Genomic DNA, 26,815 nt, shown 5'->3' with positions numbered 1-26,815 from the left:
AAGGGGTTCGAACTTCTCTCATGAATATGCCCTTCTTAGGACGGTGATCACCCTCCCCCATGGGGAGGAAGTTAGACTAAAAGGCCAAGAAGTTTGTGAGTACCTAAGGGAATTGCCTTTTGTACGTTTCCCATGATAACTATCTCTTCAGCTCTTCTGCCACATCCTGTGCCCCAAGGCTACTGACAACCCTTTTCCAACCTGTAGAAGAGTCTGACTTTCATCAGGTGCCAATTCCAATCTGAAAGAATATTGATATTCGTGTAACACTGTGGTATCTCATTACCTTTGCACACACTGCATCTTCTTTTTTACTCCTCTCTCCAGGGAGTTGTTTGCTTTTTACTGTAGAAGCTTTGAAAGATAGGGGGCGCTGTCCAAGAGAGGGAGTTTTGGATCTTAATAACCATTTGCTAGTTGTAACTGTAATGTAGTCTTCTCTCCCAGGTAATTACTCTGCCACCCCAGTATCTCTTTCTACTAACCAAAAGGTTTCTAACTTTTTCCTCTTTCTTTCTCCTTTCTCTTATCCCCACCCCTTAGCATTCTGACCCAACTCCACAAGTCCGGGAAGAAAACTGAGAAAATAATGAAAAAGGAGGATAATGTTGCTTTGGGACCTAGAGGGTTGGAATATGGAGAGTACTAAACAGAATTAAAATAGTGACTCATCTCTTCCTACCTATTTCTAGCAAGACAGGTGCTTCTGGATGTCCTTTCCTGTGACTGTAGGCTGTCAGTCACTGCCTGTGTTTTTATCTGGTGAACATCTTTTTTCCCCCAGAAATGTAGGTTTAATAGTAGTGACAGTTTTCCCCCTATGGTGACCAAAGCAACATTCCCCTATGTTTCTTTAGGATAAGCATGAACTTCTAGTTAGGGAGCTTTCCTTCTAAGCCTTAAGTTTTAAGGCCCATATTTTTTCTATTTATGCATCATTTTGTTTTGCTTTTGTTTCCATGGTTACCCTTTGACCTTCCTCACCCAAATTCCAGCTGTTTTTGCTGATTTATAGTGACCTCTGTGACTTGTAAATGTTTTTCAGGTTCTAAATGGAATTTTACATGTGCTTTTGTTTTATCTAACACTTACGTGTTTCACAGATTTGTAAATTCTACTAAGTGTGTGGGGCTGAAAGGTGAGATACCTGAGGAAATTTAACTTGTTTTCACCTGTTTTGGGGAATGTCCGTGGGGTCCTGTGTATGCTGAGTGGATTTGGCTCACAGTTGTTAGTATTTGCTTTAGAGAGGGTGCAGCTGAACCAAGTTCTCTTTTTCTTTCTGAGGTGTTGGTCTTAACTCTTAATCTGCTGAATTTTTAAAAAATATGTAGCACACAGGTAGTGAGGAGAATTGCATTCCTGGCTAGGGAATTGGAAAGTTTCCAGGAAAGTAGAGCTGCTTAACCCCTTTATTGCCAGCTATACCATACCTCAAGGCTTCAGGATATTCTTTATCATTGCTCTTTATATAAGAACTCTGTGGAAATGAGAGCCTAGGAGGAGCATTGCAATCCACTTCTCTTTGTGTCTGTATATGTATATGGGGGTGGGTAGAGCCGGCGAGATTGCTGGTTTGCTTTTGTTACCCATGGCGTAGTTTTCTTGAACTACAGGCTAAAAGTGAACTCAAAGCTGTTTCGCCTACTCCACCTTCTCTACAGTGTGTGTCCTCGGGAGCTCCATTAAGAATGCATTTTATAAAACTACACTGGTTTGGACCTAGTGTGCCTGAAGGTATTTGTTTGCATCTGAGGGGTTACTAATCCCTTTAGCTGCTACATACCTTTCCAAGCGATGCAGGTTCTAATTACAGATCAACTGATGAAAACACAGAGCTCACAAATTGCCTAAGATCTGCTCTTTACCCTTAGAGGCATCTTGTGTGGAAAGGACACAAGGAGTCTAAGTTTAAATAGTGGTACGGCTCATCTTTTTAAAACATGTGGTGGTTCGAGATGCTAATGTGTGTGGTGAAGCCAGGCTGTCTGGTGTTCCATTCCCCTTGGTTCTTCTTGAGTCTGTCGTCTCCTGGACCATGAGCTTATCCCCTTGTCCAGCATTATACCAGTTCCTTTTGGAAGCCCTTAAGATGAAGGGAAATAAAAATGCTAAATGAACAGAGTGTTTTCTGCCTTTTCAGCAGTAATGAATGTGGGTGTCAGAGAGACTGATTTCTGAAATATGCGTAAGGGGAGTAAGTATAACCAGGATGTTAGGAAGCTGCAGAGTATTCCTGCATTTTACAGACTCCATGTCTTCTCATACAATCGAGAACTGATCCATTTTAAGAAAGACTATCGCATCTTGATTCAACTAGGAGCCTAACTTTGTAAAACATGAATTTTAGTGTGGGATTAGAAATAATAGAAGATACTTAATTTTTAAAATCTTGTTTAGTTTTGGATGCCTATGTAAAATTATTGCTATGTTGCAGTTTCATGCCCTTCTAAAAGCAAAGTGAGGGACTTCCCTGGTGGCGCAGTGGTTAAGAATCCGCCTCCTAATGCAGGGGACACAGGTTTGAGCCCTGGTCTGGGAAGATCCCACATGCCATGGAGCAACTAAGCCCGTGTGCCACAGCTACTGAGCCTGCACTCTAGAGCCTGTGAGCCACAACTACTGAGCCCGTGTGCCTAGAGCCTGTGAAGCCACCACAATGAGAAGCCCTCGCACCACAATGAAGAGTAGCTCCCGCTTGCTGCAACTAGAGAAAGCCCATGCGCAGCAACGAACACCCAACACAGCCAAAAATAAAAAATTATTTAAAAAAAATAAAAGCAAAGTGAGAGTGAAAGTATATTTAGTTGTAGACCCTTGTTCATCCAAAATGAGAGCAAAGATGAAGGATGCCAGGCAGAATTTTAAACAAATATTAGGAAAGGTAGAGATTATGAAAGAAGTGGAGTTGTTCATGCAGATACCTGCTTCTTTAATTTTGATCCAAAAGGTCGCTGAAAACCAAGGAGTATGCATAGAACTTTATACAAGTCATTTGTGTTTTTTGAAGTTGATAAACACAGGGATTACCTAGTTTGGAAAGGGGGAGGGGAGCCTACAGGAATGTTATTGAGAGTTTGAGATGACAGAATGATACCTTAAAAATTTGCCCTCTGCCTGCCTGGTCTTTAAAGAGACAGCACAAGGATCCACTGGATAATGTTACATTTACTTGTCTCAAAGGAAATCCTCCCTCACAGGAGGTGAAACTGAGGGAATGCCTCAATTAAAATCTCTGCCTTGAGAGAGTTGTTAAATGTTGGGATATTTTTATAAAAAGAGTTGAAATTTTTATGACCTGTAAATTGTTTATTTAAAAAGCTAAGAAAATAGTAATAAGTGAGAAGTGATTTAACTTTGTTGATGGACATATGGGTCAGAGTAGACTAATTTTATTTCCTGTGTGATAAAATCACCTTTTGTTATCCCCTGGGATGTTCAGTGTAATTTATAAATGGATTGCCACGTTATTCTTGGAGAGTGTTATATTTTCAGTGAAATGTAATAGAGGCTTGAAAGATAAGGTTATACCACATATGAATTAGAAGAACAGCTTAAAATCATGTTTTTTAACAAGAAATATTAGGTATTATAGAGAAACAAAGAGTTTGTATATGCAGGTGGTGTTTCCTCTCATTTTATGTCTCAGCTGAAATCATGACTACAAAAAGCATCCCCATATTGAAACAAATCTTAAGTGTTTTTTTTTTTTTTTTTATTATGTTGAGCCTTCTATTCTCAATCACTTTTGTCTGAAAGCAGTAGGAAAAAATTCACCTCTTGCTAACCAGCAAAGCAGCATTGGGTGTTTGCCCCTAGTTTGGGTTAGATGAGACAATGCCAACCCTCTCCCTGTGCCTAGCTGTCTTATCATTCCCTCCCTCTTTGTTTTTACTACTGCCCTGCTGCTATAAGGACTGGTTCTAGTCCCTTGGATAAGCCAGGCCTTTGGGGAATCAGGAGCAGTAAAAGATGCTTATACTAAAATTTCTTAAAACCTTGAAGCTAAAATTGAAAAGTAAAGAATATTTTAATCACTATGAACATATCTTACCTTATTTTCCACCTGTCTTTTTTTTTTTTTTTAACAAACACAGTTTTTCTAATCAAAGAACCTTTTTTAAGAAAGTAAGAGAATAACTGTAGGAAAAGGGAAATTGAGACCAGTATTTTAAGGAATTTTACCACTGATTACAGGATAACTCTGGGTGAATCATTGTTCTTTCAACTTTGAGATTCTTACTTCCATTCATTAGTAAAGCTTGCTGTGAATGGGAGTCTTAAAATTTTAGAGTTCGAAGGGACTTTAAATGTCATCAAGCCCAAACACCCGCTCAGTGCAGCATCCCTTCTTACAGTTGTAGGTTGGAAATTGGATAAATAAATGGAGGAAGAAAAAGCATAAAATTTTGGATTCTACATTTCCTTTAGTAAATTTCAGGATCTTGGAGGAAAGGGATTATATAAAAGGAACAGATACACTAGAAGCTATGAAACTGAAAGGGAAAAAGGTTGAAGAAATTGACTCTGTTGCTTGGCTCTGTGACAATTAGAGAGTGTCAATTGGTCCTTTAAATATTTGCTTAAATTTCTTCCCTCCAAGAAGGGGGATGAAACAGATAAGGGGACACAAAAGAGAAAAATCATAAAGAACTTAATTAAGAGAAACACAGCATTCCTATGTGGAAGCATTGTTATATGGAAGATGGGAAATTCCATCCTTGATTGTGGTTATAAGTGGTCTTTAGGCAGTAGCTACTTTGTCATTTTGTTAGGTAGCAGATACAGGTAGCGTTTATGGTGTCCTAGATTATTTTTCTGGATTTCTGATTCTGTGACTTATTCCCTGTTTTAGGAATAGTACTGTTTGAAAGCAATAGGATTTGCATTTTCTTTGAAGACTTAGCATACTTCAAGGATCCAACAGAGGTTGCTTTATAAACCATCTTTGATCCTAAAGGTCACAGAAAACCAAGGTAGTGGGCTTATATCTCAGATATAGCTGCTTTTTTTTTTTTTTTAAATGTTAGAACTTGAGGATCAAGTAGAAAGATAACACACACTTGCTTTTTTTTTTCACCTAGAGTAGTTCATACTTTATTCAGGGGTCTTCACCTGTTTGTTTTGCCACAGATCCTTTGGACATCTTTTTTTTTTTAAACAGCTTTATTGGTGTATAATTAACATACAATAAACTGCATATATTTAGTGCACAATTTGTGAACCCATTGCCACAGGCAAGATAACGAATATATCCATCACCCTCAACAGGTTTTTCCTGCTCCATTGTATTCTCTCCGTCTCATTTCTCCTTGTGCCCCAATCCCCAGGTAACTAACCACTGATTTGCTTTCTATAACTATAGGTTCGTTTGTATTTTTTAGAAGTTTATATAAATGGACTTACACACAATATGAACCCTTTCTTTTGGCTTCTTTCAGCATAATGTATGTTAGCTATATTAATAGATCATTCTTTTTTATTGCTGAGTAATATTACATTGTATGGGCTTACTATAATTTATTTACTTGTTGATGGGCATTTGGATTGTTTCCAGTTTTGGTTCTTTTTTGTTTTGCTGTGAACATTCATGTACAAGTTTTTGTCTGGACATATGCCTTCATCTCTCTTTTGTAAATACCTAGGAGTGGAATGACTAGGCTATATGGTAGGGCTATGTTTAACTTTTAAAGAAGTTGCCAAACTGCTTCCAAAGTGGTTATACCATTTTACGTTCTCACAAGCAATATATGGGTTCTGGTTCCTTGTCAGCTCTTGGTATGATCAGTCTTAAATTTTAGCCATTCTAGTGGGTGTGTAGTGAGTGGACAAAGAATGTCGCTTGCCATTTCAGTAAACAAAGGGTGTTCTGGCCATAAAGTCATCAGCCACTGTAGGAGTCCCTGTTGGTGCACCCTGAGGGGAATTCAGGAAGGAGAAAAACAGGTTGCCAGCCACCAAGCCATCGGTCACTGTAGCTGTCCAGACTATGCACCCTGAGGGGAATTCAGAATGGAGAAAAACAGGATACTGGCCTTAGGTAGTTAAGATGCATATCAAAGGAATGATTTCAGTAAGCCCAGACTCTTTTTTTTTTTTGCATTACGGGCCTCTCGCTGTTGTGGCCTCTCCCGTTGCAGAGCACAGGACGTGCAGGCTCAGCTGCTCTGAGGCATATGGGATCTTCCCGGACCGGGGCACGAACCCGTGTCCCCTGCATCGACAGGCAGACTCTCAACCACTGCGCCACCAGGGAAGCCCAAGCCCAGACTCTTACATCTTCCCATATACGGAAAAGCACTAAAAATCATTAACTTGAGATGTCTGTTTTTTTGTGAGTAGCAGTAATCTTTTGATGTTCAACTTCATGGGTTTTTTTCCAGCAAGAATTCCTGTATATCCCGGCTCCTCTCTTAAATCTTTGGAGTAGTCCCTCAGAGCTATCTGAGAGGCTGCCATCCCATGCTTTAGCCCTCAGTAAGGCCTCTGAATAAAACATAATTTTCAACTTTTAGGTTGTGCATTTTTTTTTCATTCTACAAACGGTATCTCAGTGTGGCTTTAATTTGCATTTCCTTAATGATGTTGAGCATTTTTTCATGTGTTTATTTGCTGTATATCTTCCTTGAAGTGTCTGTTCAAAAATTTTACCCACTTAAAATTTTTTTATTACAGTCTAAATACAAGTCCTTTGTTGGATATATGTTTTACAGATGTTTTCTTCCTCCTGTGACTTGCCTTTTCATTTTCTTAACAGTATATTTTGAAGAACAAAAATGTTTAATTTTGATGAAGTCCATCCAATTAATTGTTTTTGCTTTTTGTATCATATTTCAAAAATCTTTGCTAAAATCACAGTCACTAAGATTTTTCTCCTAAAAGTTTTATAGATTTAGCTCTTAAATTCTCCTCTTATCACTGTGGAAATGTCAGTTATATTCTACATGTTCTCTTTGGGGTGTAAATTTTCACCTGTAGACAAGACAGACCATTTCTGATACTCTTGGGATTGGGGACCTTTGAGATTCTATTTATAGTGAAAACATTTTCATCTCTTATGTGGTGTTAGAAACCTTTTGTTTACCTGTACTCAAGTGTGCTACAGGTTGTATAATGCCAGTCTTCCTATCTATAGATATTAACGAATGCTCAGCATCTTTATAGATAGGAAAATTACTTCATTGCAGACTGGAAAGACAGGAAGTAATAATAATAATAACAGTAACAGTAATAATAGCACTTGTTTGTTGCATACTTGCTATAGCCCTAGGTACTATTGTTATTCCTGCTTTCTAGGTAATTAAACTAAAACTCAGTGAGATCAGCAACATGCTTTAGGTCATAGAACTGGAATTCAAACCTAGGTCTGGCTGATTTAAACACACACACACACACACACACACACACACAGCCATCTTCTTATTCACTGCATTGTATTGACAGTTTACAAATGTCCAGTTTTTGCACTTGTTGTATCAAAGGGTATTCACTGTTAGGAATTTCATAGAAAATTTTGATGGTATATCTTTAGAGCCCTTTGACTACTGCAGTCTATAAAACTGGACTCTTTCAGTTCAGTTAGTGGGGAAAGAAGTGTTGGGTCTAGATGAACAAAGTGCAGTGGCTAAATGCCTAACTGCGTTTTGCATTTAATAATTTAGACTTTGAGACCATTGCAGGAATCTTAATTAAACCTTTCTTAGGCATGTAAAAGTAGCTGTTATAGTGCATGCAAAATCAGCCTTTTTCCTGGCTCATATGTTATTAAGAAGTTGTCTAAATTATTATTTTTTAATGCAACCTTATCTCCTTTGTAAATAGAACAGCTCTAACAGCATCACCTGGCAGGAATTTTAGTTGTTTAAATTGCTGCGAGCAGCAAGTAGTGGTGACGTATAGGAAGGAGGAAGCTGTTGCTAGACCAGCTCCATAGTTATCTTTTCTATATTTTAGAATTGGCCCTGAAACAAATAAGGATTGCAAATGGTTACTAACTCTAGGGTCTCTCCTGAGTCTGGGGACTGCTGAAGTTTATTCTTTAGACCTGGCAGTTATTTGCTTGTGGTTAATAATTAAGGCATTGCCACAGAGGTCCAGGTACCTGGAACTAGGATATTCTGTATGATTGGTGGCAAAGAGAAGAGAATAGAGTTTCTCTTGTTTGTGTGAATCTACCCTAGATCCAAAAGGCTGAAGATCAAGAACCGTGTGGTTGACCTATCAGGTTCAGTCCATGCTTTTTAAAGAGATTGTAATCTCAGCTGTGTCTGTAGAAGAATAGGTAGGAAAAGCTTAAAGGCCATGAGCATAGACTTCAAAAGCTGTAGAAATTCAGAGAATTTAAGGAATTATGTGGAAAGATTACTGAGCTGAGAGTCAGAAGACCTGTTTCAGAATCAGAATGCTGGAGGTGAAAAGGATGCTAAAAGTTATTTAATTCAAATCCGTTATTTTATAGATGAAGGAATGTGGGCCTAGAGAAGTGATCTGTCCAAGTTTACAACTAGACCTAGGACTAGAACCCCCATCTCTCACTCTTACTGAAATATTCTTTCCATATATTGCTACTTAGTTTGACCTTGCTACTAATTAACTGTGTGAACTCTGGGCAAGTCACTCTTCTTTTCTTGGTCTTTCCTTGTAAAATGAGAGAGTTGGCATGAATGATTTCAAAGGTCTATACTAATGTCCCAAATTCTACATAAATGATCTAGAATACAATTGTGGGCAATGCTAGTTAGCTTCATAGAAGATGAAGGCCCTGGAACATGAAGGAACATGATAGGCCCTGGAAGTAAATCCAGGGATTGATAGAGGAGAGGGGTAAGGGGTTTCGTGGGATGGGGAACAATGTGAACAGAGGCTCAGAGGTTTGAATGTATGGCTGTAGTAAAAAGAAATGGCCCAGTTATAGCAGTCAAGAGGATCAGTGGGAGATGAATCATTTAAGAAAGCCACTTCATAGAGATTATTTTATCCCTGGGGAAGGCTTTTAGGTTCTCTTTCTGTAGAAGCCCACGGAAAGCAGAATGGAAAAATTTGCATTTTGTAACATGTCATGATGCATGTTGATGCAGTTTTTGGCCTTGTGAATATGTGGTGGTGAAGAACATGAATAGATTAGTGTTAAGGTTCCAGCAAATCACTTCTGCTATCTAGATGGAGTTTAGGTAGTTAAGTTTGTTTGATTTCCATTCCTTATCCATTGTAATAATCCATCTTCTCAGACTTTCACGGATCATTCTAGATTTTAAAAGATGTGACTGTCTTCATCTGAATCTCAGCACTGTGTAGTCAAATTGTGGGCTCAGAGACTTCCCTGGTGGTCCAGTGGTTAAGACTTCACACTTCCAATGCAAGGGGTGCAAGTTCAATCCCTGGTCGGGGAACTAGGATCCCACATGCCATGTGGTGCGGCCAAAGACAAAAAAAATTGTGGGCTCAGGTGGGAAATTGGGGGAATAATCTGAGCCTGTCTCTGGGGCCTGTCATTTTCTTCTAAACATACTTTAGCACTGCAGTATTGGTTTTGATTGCATGCTTATTTGAAGTGTTCTTTAGTCTTTCATGAATGCACTATATATATATCTATATATATATATAGATAGATATATATATAGTGTGTGTGTGTATATATATATATATATATATATATGTATATATAAAGAGACAAAGAGAGAGAGACAGAATGATATCAAGATCTCTTGAGGAGGGTGGGTCTTATCTCCCATCTAGCTTGTAAGGTATCTAAGAGTGGAGGTGTTTAACTCACATTAGCAATAACCTGTTATGTATTTTAGTTTTGCTGTGAGTCTTGTGACTCTTGGGATTACTTTCAAGTCTCTCCATTTCTGTGGTCTAATGTAGGAGATTGACAGTTTTGAAAACATTAGTCCTCTCATCAAGGTAACTGTGAGGCAAAGAGAACCACTGATATGACTATACCAGACCAGAAGAACTCTGTTGAGAAAAGATTTTTATTTTTCTCTAGAGATAGTGTCTTAGGTTTTGTCTTGTATCAATATTTAATGAAGGAACATGTCTGTCGGATTTAAAATCTGCATTATTTTACATAGCACAGGGCTGCCAACTTTTATCGTTATAAATGAGAGCAGTATTTGACCCACTGCTCTAGGGATTGATAACATACATTTAAAGTGAATAATTGCTAAGTTCCTATATTATTTGAATCAGTACCACAGTCTTTCATGGCTACAGAGAGGTTTACACAGAATATTAAATAAAGGAGACCAAGATGAGTCTTCAGGTCCTCAGGATATGTCTGGATCTCCACAAAAAATGCTGCTGGCAGTAGGATTGCCTTAGTTATTTCTCAAAGTCACATATTTCTGTCCATAGCTATGGAGTTCCTTTGATTCCTTCATTTGGCTGTAGAAGCAAAGTAGTTTTAAGGACTCTTCTAAAATTATTTCATCATGCTTTCATGGGGCCTAAAGAGACATTTTTAGTTTTGTTAGTTGTTGTGAAAGATGTGTGTCAGGCTCCCCAGGCATAGAGGTTTCTAGTGATTTCTTGATTCTGGTATTTGAAAAAGATGGGAGTTGGCCTTAGTTGGCAGCTCTTTGCATCCGCCAGGGCTTGTTCGTTACTTACTTCTAGGCCCATGGGTGACGTCTGTTTCCTGTGATTGAAACCACAAGAAGAAGTGGTGAGAAGTCTCTGTAGGATATGTCCTATCAAGCAAGCAGCAGGCATTGGGCTGCCCTCAGAAGAGCAGTAGTAACTAAGCACTGTTTTTAAGGGTCCCTGAAGAGACCCTAGAAATGATCTGACTCAGCCTCCTCATCTTAACATGAGAAAGAAGGCCACTGAGGCCTAGAGGTATTAAGTTGCTCAAGGTCATGTAATTAGGTAAGCTAGCTTTTAGACTCCACTAACTGTTCATTATTCTCTCACACTGCATTGTCATCCCTAAATTTTATAACTGTGCCCTGCCAGGGTGTTGCCTTAAGCAAAGTACTACTGGAAAAGAGTAAGTGCTGGTGGGCATTTTGAATATGAAAATTGGATGATATTTTGCTTTTTGATGCTGTGCTAATTTTTATACTCTTTTAAAATAATTTTTTATACTCTTTTTGAAAAGACATATACATACATTTTCAAAATAGCAAAATCTAAGAACCCCCAATTTTTATTTTTTATTTTTATTTCACTTAGTATTTGAATATTCTAGTCATCTCTATGCACAGATATTTTTACAACATTGCAATTACAGTTGCTACACATTTTCTGCTTTTAAAACAATGTGTCATAAACATTTTTCAGCTTTCTAATCTTTGAAAATTGGTACTTTTGTTTGAAATGGAAATTTTGTTTTATTTTGCTTTGGCCGCACCGCACGGCTTGTGGGATCTTAGTGCCCCGACCAGGGATCGAACCCCAGCTGTCAGTGAAAGCATGGAATCCTAACCACTGGACCACCAGGTAATTCCCTGGAAATGTATTTGTATTATAAAAGTGATACACGTTTTTCTAAGAAAATGTAGATGTGTATAAAAATAGAGTAAAACAATATTCTAACTCGTTTTCCAGAAATTTTAGTTACTTTTCAGTAGTTAGAACCAAAGAGAAAAATACATGGTACATGGAAGTCTCTTTGGAGCCTAAGTACTTTGGCATGAAATTCTTTAATGTGTTTGCATTAGAACATAGTTCCACACAAGTACGGTTGCTAGAAGTATCGGAAGTTTCTTGTTTTAACTCTTGCTTATATTTCTGGTTATAGAGGAGTAATGAGATTTCACCTCATGCTGTCTCCCACCTCCCTTCCCCAAATTTTCTCAGAATAAAATCTTAATTCTAGATTAGTAAAAGGCCAGTAAATGTTTACTGTGGTTTCATACGGTCAAGTCTGGCTTTTTGAGTAGTAGTATAATTTTTGGATCAGTTAAGCTATTATCAGTAGGTCGTGATTACTTCTTGTATTCAGGAATGATGCGAGGGTAGAAGTGTAACCATCATTTAGAAATGAAGGGTTTGAGAATGGGATTTAAAACAAGGTGGCCTCATGCTTGGTGCCTGTATGTAGAAGCAATATCAGCTGCAGGAACTTTCTGTCTGTCAGGCCTTTGGGTGTGTCATTCATGTGCTCACCCTTGAGAAAGAGTAGATGTCCTGCTACTCACATCACAACAAGGGAGGAGAAGACAGTTGCTACGGAGATTGGGAAACAGCATTCCTGAGTCACTGTTTCCAAATGAATGAACAACACCCCTTTTTTCTTAGCTTTTCTAAGCTAAGGCAGTGAAGAGAGAGGCCTAATAAGAAAGTAAAGAACAAGTATCAGTATTTGGAGCTTGAGAAGTATGTCAAAACTTTGGAAAAGTAGGTTAACGTTATTTATTGTTTTCTATATATGTATTTGAAAGTTTTATTAGAACCTTTGGATGTTTGAAAGGGAGGAAGCTTTGCTTACTCTGCCCTCTTACCAGATGACAGAATGTGTGTGCGCCTCCTTCCAGACAGCAAAGGAGAGGGGCGTGTCTGCCACACCATGTGGTACTTGATAGGAAACTAGGACTTCTAGAATCTGAGCACTTTCTCTAGTGGCAGCTTGTTTTCCCGGCCCTTGAGTGCTTTGTAGTGCAGGGGGCTGGCAGTTTGTTTGCATGGACATAGAGGAAGAATGCAATGTTCCCAGCCTGGTTTCCACCTGTTCTGCTGAGCTGGAATAGTGAAACCTGAGTGGACTGTCCTTCTTCCTCTAGGCTATCAGCTATCTAGGATGCAGGCTCTGCCAGTCCCAGGCTTCAGGATGAGCTAAGCTGGAGGCAAAAAGTTGCCTTCTCCTTTTCCCCAAGAGACTTGCCTTCTTGGATTATTAGAGAACTGTTCGAACATACTGGACCTGTCTCTCAGAGGATTGAATTCTAATATTAAGATAGTTTTTTCCCCTCATTTTAACTATAGTCGGGAAATGTGGTTTATTGGAAAGCAGACTCTAAACAGTTTTAGACAGTCGTGAGGGAAATTGAGTTTGTTGCTTTGAATTTATAAGCAAATTGCTTCAAGTTTATAATTATTGAAACAGGAAATGGAGTACAGTTACGTAATAATGTTCTTTACATGGCCTTTAAAATATATATATATATATATATATATATATATATATATTTTGGCTGCGTTGGGTCTTAGTTGCAGCACACGGATCTTTCGTTGCAGCAGGCGGGCTTCTCTCTAGTTGTGGCACACGGGCTCCAGAGCATGTGGGCTCTGTAGTTGCAGCACACGGGCTCTGTAGTTGTGGCGTATGGGCTTAGTTGCCCCACGGCATGTGGGATCTTAGTTCCCCAGCCAGGGATCGAACCCACTTCCCCTGCTTTGGAAGGCAGATTCTTAACCACTGGACCACCAGGGAAGTCCCCTATATGGCATTTCTAACTTGTGCTTCACATGGGCCACTGCCTGGAATCTTTCTGGACTCCCTGGGTTGTATCAGGATAAAGATACTGATTCTGGATGGCAGGGGTAGATTGAAAGACGTCTTTTAATTAGGAATAAAAGATCTTAGGGGGCTTCCCTGGTGGCTCAGTGGTTGAGAGTCCGCCTGCCGATGCAGGGGACACGGGTTCGTGCCCCGGTCCGGGAAGATCCCACATGCCGCGGAGCGGCTGGGCCTGTGAGCCATGGCCGCTGAGCCTGCACGTCCGGAGCCTGTGCTCTGCAGCAGGAGAGGCCACAACAGTGAGAGGCCCACGTACCGCAAAAAAAAAAAAAAAAGATCTTGGACTCTCCTCTACTGTGTTTCCTGTGTTGTCTCTTGTGTGAGTTGTCACAAATTTAACTCTCCAATACTGAGTTTAGCTGTGGGGCTGCTGAGGCAGTGTGGAACTAAGTGGATGAGCTGCTAGAGTCTTACTTGTTCCTTTAGCACTTTTTCCTTAGCAGTCATGGAGAACATGAGTGTGCCATCTCATTTCTGGGGGTTGCTAGATAATCTTCAGTTTTCTTTCCCTTAAGCGCATTTAACTTTATAATGGTAAATTAGCTTTAGAGTTCATATTTTTCAATTTCTAGTCATTTGGTGCTCTTGTTTTAGAATTCCTTTCCTCTGATATACCTTTTTTCTTTGATTTTCTTTTTTGAAGTGGGTACTCCAGTTCTACACAACTCCTGTTGAGGCTGTTGGCACTAATAAGTAGTGATGTCAGAATCTAGTTTGTTTCTCTGTAAATGGTATATGAGGTATTGACTCATTCCATGCCATCCTTGGGCCATTATTTTAAAATGGAAGGGAAAGTTTCCTACATTTGAAGGTATCCATTATTTCCTTCTCTCTAGTTCTAATTGACTTCTCTATAAGGAGTGGGAATTGAAGGGAGTTTCAGTGGTTCCATCATCATATATTATTTACCTTTTACAAAACACTTTGCAAAACAAAGTGCTTTACGTCTATTTTATTTATTCTTCACACAAGCCCTGTGAGACAACATAGTCCTAAAGATAGGAAGGCTGAAACTGTGGTGGATAAAAAGAAGAGCTTGGGACTTCCCTGGTGGTGCAGTGGTTAAGAATCCTCTTGCCAATGCAGGGGACACGGGTTCGATCCCTGGTCCGGGAAGATCCCACATGCCGCAGGGCAACTTAGCCTGTGCGCCACAACTACTGAGCCTGTACTCTAGAGCCCATGAGCCGCAACTACTGAGCCCACACCCCTAGAGCCTGTGCTCTGCAAGAAGAGAAGCCACTGCAGTGAGAAGCCTGCACACTGCAACAAAGAGTAGCCCCCATGCGCAGCAACGAAGACCCAGCACACCCCCCCCCAAAAAAAGCTTACCCTGCCTTTACTGTCCTTTAGTGGAAATGTAGCAAATCTTGTGGCAAAGCTGGAATAGGGCTTGTTGGTAACTGAATTCACATCCATGTTATGACCCTCTATTGCCTCACTATCCTAAGAAACTGAATGTCAGTCCCGTGCTAGAATAAAAAAATGAATCAGAGGGCTTCCCTGGTGGCGCAGTGGTAGAGAGTCTGCCTGTCGATGCAGGGGACACGGGTTCGTGCCCCGGTCCGGGAGGATCCCACATGCCGCAGAGCGGCTAGGTCCGTGAGCCATGGCCGCTGAGCCTGTGCGTCCGGAGCCTGTGCTCCGCAACGGGAGAGGCCACAACAGTGAGAGGCCCGCATACCGCAAAAAAAAAAAAAAAAAAAAAATGAATCAGAGCCAGACCCTGCTCTTTGTTCTTTTTGATTCTGAATGACAGATACCTTACCTGTTCCTTCCTGGGTAGGTATATTAGGACTTGAAAGGAAACTGTTGTTGGCTGCAGTGAGACTTATTTCCCATTTTACCCATAGGTAGCCTATGTCTTTACTGAAGGCTTATTGCTTTTCACAGGTGGTGGAAGACTCCCTAGGTGACATGTGTGCCATAATTGGATATTTTCCCCAAGGACAACTAACAAATATGTCATGTGGGCTGAAGCACCACTCAGGGTCCCCTGGCCTCATTCATAGGGAAAGACATTATTCTTGAAGGTTTGGTCTGAGCTGTCTATAACAATCATACTGTACTGTCATAAACCTTAACTTGAAACTTTTCTTTAGCTTATTCAATTTGCATAAAGTAATGAATAAATGAATATACTGTGCTTAGGATGATGTTCTTAAACCTAGAGTGATGATAATTTTTAAAATATTTATTAAATATTGGACATGTCCAATGAACAAAGCATGGGTTCTTGTCCCCAAGCAACTTACAATCTGGTCCACAGAAACAGCTACAATAACGGTCTGAAGAAGGATCTGATATAAAATATTTAGAGCCTGGCTTGGCTGAGTCCTTTAGATCTTTTTGTGAAATGATTGGCTATGGCTAAGTATACAATTTACAGGTGAGGAATAACTTTTTCCTTATGCCATGTTGTAGGAGTACCGTGTCAACTAGTACACGTGTATATTTTACGAGAAGTTTTTCTGTAGTAATAAGAGTACAATTGCTTTTATAGAATGCTCTCTCACTCCATTTTATGATCTTAGTGGTCCCAAGAAGTGTGTGTCTGGTTTTGTTTTTTAATAAATAGGGGAACTGAAGCATGAAGAATTAACGTGATTTGCTCAGAATCATACTTGCAGTTGTTTAGCATGCCATAAATAAAAATTAGGACTCAAAGTTCTAGATAAATTTTGTCAGTTTGCTTAATGTATTAGTTGCCTACTTTTACTGACAAACTCAATAGCTTAAAATAAAACCCACTTATTAGCTCACAGTTCCATTGGTCAGAAGTCCAGCAAGGATAGTTTGGCTGGGTTCTCAGAGTATCACAGGGCTGAAATCAAGGTGTCAGCTGGGCCTTTTCTCATCTGTAGGTGCTGGAGGAAAACCTTCCAAGCGCATTCAAGTTGGAAGAATTCAGCCTCTTGCAGTTGTAGCACTGAGGTCCCTGTTTCTTTGCTGGCTCTCAGCTCCTAGATGCTGCCTGTAATCCCTGCCATTTGGCTTCTTTTATGCTCAAGCCAGAAATGGCATGTTGGATCCTTGTGTTTCTGACCTCTTACCCTAGGTTTAAAGGGCTTGGGTGATTGGGTCAGACCCACATGGATAATTTCCCCTTCTTAAAAGTCAGTTGTGCTAAATAATATAACCTAATCACAAGAGTGATGTCCTATAATATTTATAGTCCTGGTGATTGTACAGCGTATGTACGTCAGGTTGGGAATCTTGGAGGACGTCCTAGAATTCTACCTACCACACTAAATATTTCCCTCACGCTGAATTAGCCCATGAGCAAGTGTGGATGTCAGAAGAGGGAGAGGTGGGAATTGAGTATATTGAGGCAGTGAATTGCATTGTGATTATAGGTGTTATGAGAAAAACCTGGGCCTTCTAGAATCATCACAGAGCAGGGGCCAAATGGCATTCACCTGTGGTGTTCTCCCTTAGCCAAGAGCTCAGATATAGTTGTCCCCTATAAGTTAGCCTGAACAAAATCTTTAGAAAGTACCGAAATACGGGCTTGCTCTAATAGGTTTATATTACCCGTATGCTAGCCACATGGTTCATGAGGTAAAAGTCCATGATTAACTGTTCCTGTGAAGCACATTGGTAGGAATTAGAAACACTTTTTGCTATGTAAAGTACTCTGTGATCAGAGTAATGGTTAATCATATTCTCTTATTAGATCTCTCCTAACCTCTCTTCTGCTAAGGACACTACCTAATTACCTTTTGTTAGGCTACATGAGTATCCTGTTCCAAGAGACTGTCCGTAGTTGTCTGAGAATTCTATGCCCTTTTTGTGACTAGATGGAAAAGTTAAATATTCAGGGAATTCGGTAGAAGTGAATCAGTGCCTTGGATGAATTTTCTTATATCCTTGAATTTATAATAAGACCAATTCTGTTACTAGGCAAACAGAGGGAACCTCTGTCCAAAAAGACTGCCAAGTTTAGTCCGACTGGCCCACTTTTAAAAAGCTGAAGTGCTAATAGATGCAGCCACCACCACCACAACAAATCCAGCTATGGAAAAGGAGTTTTAGATTTCATTTGCATTTATTATGATAATACTTGATCAGAGTATGTTTCAGACTCATTCGGTCATAAATTTATTTTAATTAGCTTGGCCTCATAGGGCATACCTTGGGATCTTGACTTTAATTTTTGGTTTCTTAGAGAAACCAAACTGTAAAGTCTCTAGGAAGTTTCTTATTTCCTGTAGATGGTAACCAAAAGATTTATCTTACCACATATTACATTAGGATGTGGTGACTGAATCAGAGCTTTGGATTACACTCTGGAAGGAGAGTGAAGGGACAGCTTTTCATTTTTATGTTGATTGATGGTCTTAATGCAGAGCAGTGCCCAGCCAAGTATTTTTATTCTGATGCTATTACTTTTGATGCAGTGTACCTCTGAGCAATTTGTGTTCATTTAAGTAAGATTTGATAATACTGAGAATCTTTTAGAGGAAATGAATCTTATTTTAATAAATGCAGTTTTGTTAAGCTCTTTTCCTGTACCAGCTAATGACCTTCAGAAATTTATTTACCCACCTAATTCTATTGAATAAAAAATTCCTATAGAATAAATGTTTTTCTGCCCCTTTAAAAAATATTTTGTGCTCTATCTATAATTGTTTGCATATAACTGAAAGATTATTATAAAAATTGAGTAAGAAGCAAAAATCTAGACTATGTGTAAATGACGATATTGCCACCCTGAGAAGGAGGCTCCCAAGTGTTGGAGTCGTAGTCTGACTTTAGATTCTCTGTGTGTTTACAAGGGCTCCTTCTGAGGGTATCTGTGGGTTAAGCCATGAGGAATGTAGGGAATCACCACAAAGATCCTGGAATCTTTGTCCTAGGGGTTTCTGTTACCTCTTTCATGTGTTAGATCTCCTGTTTCCTGTATTTCAGGTCTTTAACTTTTTTGGTTTGCTCCCTCATTTTGGTGGAGCGTATCCTACAATTGCTTCCTAAGGTGCACGGGGATAAATTTTTTGAAAGCTTCAGTGTCTGAAAATATCTATTTTGAACTCACATTTGATGAGTAATTTGGTTGGGTATAGAATTCTAAGTTAGAAGGTTTTTTTTTTTCAGATTTTAAAAAGGCCTTTTTTCATTGTTTAGTGGTTTGTTTTTTTTTTTTTTAGTGACTCAAAACAACGTAAATTTATTACCTTACAAGTCTGACATTGGTCTCAATTGAGTAAAGTAAAAGTGTTGGCAGGATTGACAGATGAATGGATAAAGCTGTGGCACATACATACAACGGAATATCACCCAGCCACAAAAAGAAACAAAACCGAGTCACTTGCAGTGAGGTGGATTGACCCAGAAACCGCCACACAGAGTGAAGCAAGTCAGAAAGAGAAAAACAAACACCGCATGCTAACACATATATATGGAATCCAAGAAAAAGAAAAAATGGTTATGAAGAACCTAGGGGGCAGGGCAGGAACAAAGACGCAGCCATAGAGTGGACTTGTGGACACAGGGATGGGGAAGGGCAATCTGGGACAAAGCGAGAGAGTGGCATGGACATATACACACCACCAAACGTAAAATAGATAGCTAGTGGGAAGCAGCCGCCAAGCACAGGGAGATCAGCTCTGTGCCTTGTGTCCACCTAGAGGGGTGGGATAGGGAAGGGAGGGTGGTAGGGAGACGCAAGAGGGAGGAGACACGAGGACACGTGCATACGCATAGCTGATTCACCCTGCCATGAAGCAGAAACCAACACACCATTGCAAAGCAACCACACTCCAACAAAGATGGTTGAAAAAGAAAAAAGAAGTGTTGGCAGAGCTACATTCTTTTCTGGAGGCTTTTAGGGGTGTTTCTGTTCCCTGGACTTTATCCGCTTCCAGCGGTCACTTGTAGTCCTTGACTCAGAGTCCCCTTTCTCCACCTACAAAACCCAAAATGTTGCATCGCTCTGATTCTGCTTCTATTAGGACATCTCTCTCTTTCTCTTTCTCCATTGTTTAGCTTTTTGTATGTAGTTTAAAAAATCCAAATCTTCTCTGATTCCTTTGTATATGACCATGTATATGTATTTTCCTCCCTTCTTCCCCGCTCCCGCTTGCCCCAGCCGCACTGCATGGCATGCGGGATCTTAGTTCCATGACCAGGGATTGAACTTGCTCCCCCAGCAGTGAAATTGTGGAGTCTTAACCACTGGACCGCCAGGGAAGTCCCCCTTCTTTCAAACTGTAGGATTTTCTTTGTTTTCCCAGTGTTTTGGAATTTCACCATGATATGCCTTTGTGTGGTGATCTGTTTCTGTCTTTTGTGATGGGAACTTATCCTTCAGTACTGGAAAATTTTTTTAAAAATTGACCTGTAGTTGATTTACAATGTTGTTAGTTTTTGCTATACCCCAAAGTGATTCAGATATACATGTGTATACATTCTTTTTTATATTCTTTTCCTTTATGGTTTATCACAGGATTTTTTTTTTGGGGGGGGGCTGTGTCGGGTCTTCGTTGCTGCACGCAGGCTTTCTCTAGTTGTGGTGAGCGGGGGCTATTCTTCCTTGCACTGCACAGGCTTCTCATGGTGGTGGCTTCTCTTGTTGCGGAGCATGGGCTCTAGGGGCATTAGCTTCAGTAGTTGTGGCACATGGGCTCAGTAGTTGTGGCTTGCAGGGTCTAGAGCGCAGGCTCAGTAGTTGTGGTGCATAAGCTTAGTTGCTCCACGGCAAGTGGGATCTTCCCGGACCAGGGCTCAAACCTGTGTCCTCTGCATTGGCAGGAGGATTCCTAACCACTGCACCACCAGGGAAGCCCTGTGCCATATTTTAGATGCCACATATAAGTGATATCATATGGTATTTGTCTTTCTCTTTCTGACTTACTTTACTTAGTATGATAATCTCTCAGTACATCCACATTGCTGCAAATGGCATTATTTCATTCTTTCTTATGGCTGCGTAGTATTCCATTGTATATATAAACCACATCTTCTTTATCCGCTCATCTGTTGATGGACATTTAGGTTGTTTCCATGTCTTGGCTATTGTGAATAGTGCTGCTATGAACATAGGGTTGCATGTATCTTTTTAAATTATAGTTTTTTTTCTGGATATATGCCCAGGAGTGGGATTGCCGGATCATATGGCAACTCTATTTTTAGTCTTTTGAGGAACCTCCATACTGTTTTCCAGAGTGGCTTCACCAGCTTACATGCAGTACTGGGAAATATTCTTGAATTATTTCTTTGATAGCTTCCTCCTCTGTTCTCCTGTTATTTGGATATTGGACCTCCCAAACTGATCTAATTTTCTTATCTTTACTCTCTTATTTTTCCACCTCTGTCTTTTTGCTCTAATTTTGGGAGATATCCTCAAATTCTTATCTTCCAGCCCTTCTATTGAGTTTTCTCTTGAGTTTCTGTTCTCATGTGTTCAGTTTCTCAGGGTTCTTTTTCCTCTGAATGTTTCTTTTTAAAATGGCATTATAGGGACTTCCCTGGCAGTCCAGTGGTTAAGACTCCGCACTTCCACTGCAGGGGGTGTGGGTTTGATCCCTGGTCAGGGGACTAAGATTCCGCATGCTGCACAGCATGGCCAAAACTTTAAAAAAAACAATTATAAAAAATGGCATTATGTTCTCCCTTGTGGATATTAATTTTTTTTCCCTAATCTTTCTTTTTCTTGCGTAGTCTCTGTATAATGAGTTGCTTTTTCCCCCTCTCTTATTAGGATTTTTCCTCATTTGTTTGGTAATCCTTGGTTGTCTGTTAATGTTTAAAAATGAGGCGCTAAAAAACTCATTGGAAACTCTGGATGCATGGGTAGGGTTTGTTAGCTGTGCAGTTTATTGTAGGCTAGCCCTGTCCAATAGAAATATAATGTGAGTCACATATGTAATTTTAGATTTTCTAGTAGCCACAGAAAAAGACAGAAAGAAAAAAGTGAAAAGAAACATGTGAAATTAACTTTAATAATAAAATTTTTAATCCAGTATATCTAAAACATTATTTTAACATGTAATAGATATAACAATTATTAATGTGATGTTTTACCTTCTGTTTTGTATATGAAGTTATTGAACTCTAGTTTTTATTTTACATTTATAGCACATCTCAATTTGGATGCTAAATTTTCATGAAGATACTTGATGTGTATTTAGATTTGAAAAAATTTACAAGTGAAAGGTAGATTCACATACCTAGCGTGTTCCAAACATATTGATACTTAAGTTTAACAATAACAATAAAATATTAGCTTTTAATTTAAAATTTTGATAAAATTAAATAAAACGAAAAATTCCTTTTTCAGTTGCACTAGGCACATTAGAAGTGCTTAATAGTTACCTGTGTCTGGTAGCTACCATATTGGATGGCACGGTTCATCTGCTTGGACTATGTCAGTAGCTTAATGTTGTTTTTCAATTCCCCAGAGAAGGCTCTTCCAACCTTCTGCCTCAAGGGTAAGGGTTTTGGGGTGCTGGGGTCCTGAGAAACTAGAAGGGGGAAGGTGCTGGGTGTCTCAGCTTATAGTATGCATAGATTAACTTACTCTTCTTTTTGGTATAGGATCTCTGCCCACAACTGTGCCTGGCATCCCCTGATCCAGAGATCTGTGTTTTATCCTCTTCTAAGAATAAATTTCCAGACTTCTGCTGGAGTAAGGGAGGGTAGTCTCCCGATGGCATGGGGGGAGGGGTGTTGGGGGGTAACAGAGGATCTACCTGTCCAACTGCTTCTTGAACAGCTTTCAAACCAATCTTATTTTTGGACCTCTCCCTCCCTCCAACTGCCCATTTCTATAGGTACCTGGTGCTGCTAATTCCTGAGCCTGTTGAGGATCCTTAAGTACAATTTGGATTGGTCATTAGCTTTTCCTACGGCAAGTTTAGGACTCAGTTTTCTTAGGTCTGTTGGGTCTTAGTCCCAGCTTCAAAAATTGATTGCAATTACGCTTTTCTTGTTCTTCCCAACCTTGTAGGCTCCTTCCCTCTATCATTTTTTTCTTCCTAAAAATTCCTTTTCTGTAGATGTAGAAGGGTTTCAAAAAGTGGGGAAATTTGATTCAGTCTACCGTCTTTTATCTGGAGGTTCCTATTAATCTGTATTCATGAGCAGATTTTGATATGCTAAAAAATTTCATTAGGTATTTATGCTTCCTTCAGTATCTATATTTGTAGTTAAAGGTTTTAGTATAGTTTTAGTGGAAGACTCAGTAGGAGGGACAGGACGATGAAGTATTTAGTGAAGATAAGTAAGGGTTTATAGTTTGGGGGCAGAAAATAATTGATAGCAAACAAGGAGAAAGGTGAGTATAGAAGCATTTAGAAAGAAGTAGGTGGGATCATTAGAGACTATATTAAAAAGCTTGAACCTCTGGGGCATAAGGCATAAATATAGCTCCAGTAGCATTTATCTTCAAGGTCTCCACTATTTTTAGTCCTTCTTACTTTTCATGAGATAGGAACCTCTTGTTGCATATCTCAGAGAATCCACAAAACAGTTAATGATACAGTTAAAAAAAAAAAACTTAACAAAGCTGTTTGTAAACTGTATGTTCAAGATCTGCAAGGAAAGCACACATAGTATTAAATAAGTAAATTAATACACCCTCAGTATACTGTAGCAGCAGGTTCCATTTCAGTAATGGAATTGAGCTTGCTGTTTGGGTGTTCTGTTGGCTTCTGAAACAGAATTTTGCCTGTAGTACTGTGATTCACTTTGCTGGTAGATGCTGCCCTCTGTTGGAGTTGTTGAGGAAATGCATGGATCATTTTTACTGTCCTTACTCAAATTGAGCAGTAAAGCATGGATAATTTTTTTAAGGAATAAATCTGTTTCTAATGATGCACCAAGGAGAGCAAGGGAGACTGGTTTCTTCCTTTTTAAGACAAGAGATGTTTACTTTTGTATGTAAAGGCAACAGTTAGTGGGCATTAAATGGGAACAAGACAAGAATCTGGGGAATGCAAAGATATAGGGCTTTGGAATCTAGAGACCAGAGTTCCATACCCAGCTTGCCCTTATTCATGTGACCTCAGTGATTTACTCCACCTGTCTGGGCTTCAGTTTCTTCACTAATGCAGTGAAGAGGTGGAATAGATTTGAGGGCTTTTGCAGGGATTGGTCTTTTAGGAGAGCAGCCCCAGATTCTGGTATTTGTTCGTAGGAGATATAATGACTAAGTCTTAGGCTCTACCTTGAAGGAACGTAGTCTGGAAATGGCTAGAGGAGGCAATCAAAAGAGAGTTGTAATCCACTTCTAGCGCTGTGAGACAGGCAAGTACCTATTTCTATATACACACAAGGAGAGGTACCCATCCAATTAGAGGAGGTATCATCCTGTAGGGCCTGTTGGAGCTAGCCTTGAAAGCAGAATCTAGTCTGAGGGAAGCAGCAGCCTAGAGAAAGTCTGGGGTTGTGAGACAGCAAGATCTATTTGTGGGCCTGCAACGAGTTAGGGTGCCCAGAAGATAGAGCTTGAAATGGAGGGTTTGTTGAGAGATGAGTCAAGGGAGAGAAGCCAGCAGTGTCATATGCCATGCTAAGGAATTTGGATGTTAACCTGAGGGCAGTAGGGAACTATTGCAGGGTTTTAAATGGGAAATAACATGGGCAGCTTGGCATTTTAGAACGATTACTCTTGGATACAGTATATAGAATGGATATTGTGTTGGGCAGATGGGATTGAAGGCAAGGAGATCAGTTAGGAGGCTATTACAGTAAATCAAACAGGAGATCATAATAGCGTGAACTTCAATAGTGGGGATGGAGGGAAGAGAAATAAGAGTCTGCAGACAGAAAGAACAAGTTGCTGGTTTGTTGTTCTTTAACTTAACCTGCAGCTGAGATTGATTCATTAGACCCAGGTTCTGTTACCTACGTTATATCCATCCCAGAATTGTTTGGGTTGTTGCTTGGTTCTGAGGGAACATTTTGAGTTTGGAGGACAAGGTTCTGGAAGCACTTGCTGTAGGAGCAAATAAGTTGAACCTTGGCAATGGCAACCTAACTATAAACATTCATCCTTTTTGTGGCTTGTTTCACCTCTGTGTGTCAGGTGACTTAGAGTGGTGACAAAAGGAACTGTGAGTCTCCTTGGGTGTTGCTGTCTCTGCTTCATCATCCTTGTGCCTTTGCTGCCCTTCTCCTTTACTTTGTGTAAACAGCACACACAAAGTAACTTTAGATTCCATTGACACTGAGCAAGGATCGTATGGTTTCGGGTGAGTGATTAGCATTCCATCAGTAGAAGGTTGCCCTCCTCTGGACCGTGGAGGGCAAAGTTAAGATTCACAGTTCACACTGGATTTAACCGAACTCTGACATGGGGCACATGAACATAAGGACATAGATTTTTCTCGTCTGTGAAAAGGTTGGTAAAGTAGCTTTGTGGCAGTGTCAGAAATAGTTTTTCATTAGTTGAGAAAGGTTCATCAAGAGGCATTTACTATACTCTTCTAAGGACATTAGCAAAAATAGATATGGTTTAAAACTAAGTATTAGAATGAAGAATTCCTGCTTTCCTGGAATACCTGCTTATTCAGATTTTTTGGGGTAAAGTGTAGCACATATACAGAAGAGAATATAAAACATACAGAATAATTATAAACAGAACATCCATGTAACCATCATCCATATTGAGAAATAGAATATTATTGTAAGCACCCCTGAAGCCCCCTGTCCCCTTCTGCAGTCATTACTCTTCCACCCACTTCAGGTAACCACTGTTTTGCCATTTGTGGTAATCATTCCCTTTATAATTGTACATCCTAAATAATATAATTTAGTCTTGCATGTTTTTAATCTCAGTGTAAAAGAAATAATACATTCACTTTTATGTTTGTGAGTAGCTATAAGTTCATTCACTTTCTTTGTGTAATTGTTTTCCACTCTACCATTATATGAGTTTATCCATTCTATTCTTGATAGCTATTTGGATTGTTCTCTGTTTTATTGATGGATATTACAGTGTTGCTGTGAACATTCTTGTTATACACAACCTGCTACATATGTGCAAGTTTCTGAAGGGTAGATTTATAGGAACTGATATGTTGAGTTGTAATATATCTGCATATTTTAACTTTACTAGATCTTGCCATACTGTTTTCCAAAGTGGCCATAGCAATTTACATTCACACCAACAGTGTGTGAGAGCTCCCGCTGCTCTGTGACTAGACAGACATACATGAAAATTTTTGCCAGTCTTGAGTGTGAAATGGTATCTTGTTGTGGTTTTAGTTTGCATTTCCTTGTTTACTAATGCAGTTGAACACATTTCATAGGTTTATCGGTCATCCCATTTAGAGTTTTTTCAGTTCTCCACCTTTTTTTCCCCAAAGGGTTATTATATTTTAGTGACCTTAAAACTCCTTCCCCTTACCTAAGGGAATGTGCTAAGGAATAGTCTGGCAGAAATCTAGCATGTGGGAAGGAGCCTAGATCCTTTCAACTTATTTTCTCCTCATTTTTTTCCCCAACCCATCTGGTATTTGGGAGGTTTCCTGGCATTTCACTGATCTCTCTTCCCTTTCTTCTCCTTCGTTCTTCCTGTTCCTAGACTCTGAAGCGGCTCATGGCAGATGAGGTAAGGAAATTTTGTTCAGCATGTGCATGGCTCATTTCCCACACTATGATATTTACCAGTTGCAATAACTTTGACTTTCTATAACTTATAAACGTGATATGGGTTCTATTCTCAGATCATCCTAAAGCTTTTTCCTAACTCTTTGCTCTGTTTGACCCATTGCATGCATTTCCCTGGTACATTCATTGGCTTCCAAGTTTAGGCATGTTCTTTAAACTCCAAGCTGACTTGCTGTCTGGATGCCACTCTTATCATTTGAAGCCCCAGAATGCTTGCAGATATTTACTGTTATTTTCAATCAGGTAGTGCCGATAAGCTGCAGCTTATCGGTAGCTCTTTTTGAATTGAACGCTTGTCCTTGCGGTTTGAGGAGTGGTTCATAAGCATTTGGTTGACAGAGAGATGACATATATACCCCTGAAGTAGATTATATTCTTTGCAAAGGGGATTTTGGAGAATATGTACTGAACTTTTGCTGCTTACATAACACAAGTGCTATGGAGCGTACAGAAGAAAGAAAAAGGAATGGTTCCTGGTTTTAAGGCATTTCCTTGTTTCTTGTATATGACTTACATCTATTAAAATCTATGGTCATACTTACCTCTTGAAGGGAGTGATCCTCTGAGGGCCTGGCCATATTTATTATTGGATAGCTAGAGGGAAACAAAAGGCATTTTACTGAGCACTCTGCACATGAGGTGCTTTCAGTTCTGTGCTGCTAGAGGGCTTAGAAATGACAGGGGAGCTAAAGAGCAAAGTTTTCTCTTTTTAGAGACTTTCCAATTCTTAATACTTCA

General features: G+C 39.6%; 1 protein-coding gene across 1 annotated transcript in view; it reads left to right on the top strand.

Annotated features, from left to right (window-relative positions):
• Positions 1–26,815, top strand: part of DIAPH1 (diaphanous related formin 1) — a 44,649-nt gene that overhangs the window by 957 nt on the left and 16,877 nt on the right. The window contains exon 2 of the mRNA XM_060094429.1: positions 25,992–26,018. Within this exon, the coding sequence (XP_059950412.1) occupies positions 25,992–26,018 (27 nt within the window). The remainder of the gene's footprint in view (positions 1–25,991; positions 26,019–26,815) is intronic.

Source organism: Mesoplodon densirostris, chromosome 3 (genome assembly GCF_025265405.1).
Source record: "Mesoplodon densirostris isolate mMesDen1 chromosome 3, mMesDen1 primary haplotype, whole genome shotgun sequence".
NCBI classification, from domain to species: domain Eukaryota; kingdom Metazoa; phylum Chordata; class Mammalia; order Artiodactyla; family Ziphiidae; genus Mesoplodon; species Mesoplodon densirostris.
This window is presented reverse-complemented; position numbering and strand designations above follow the sequence as displayed.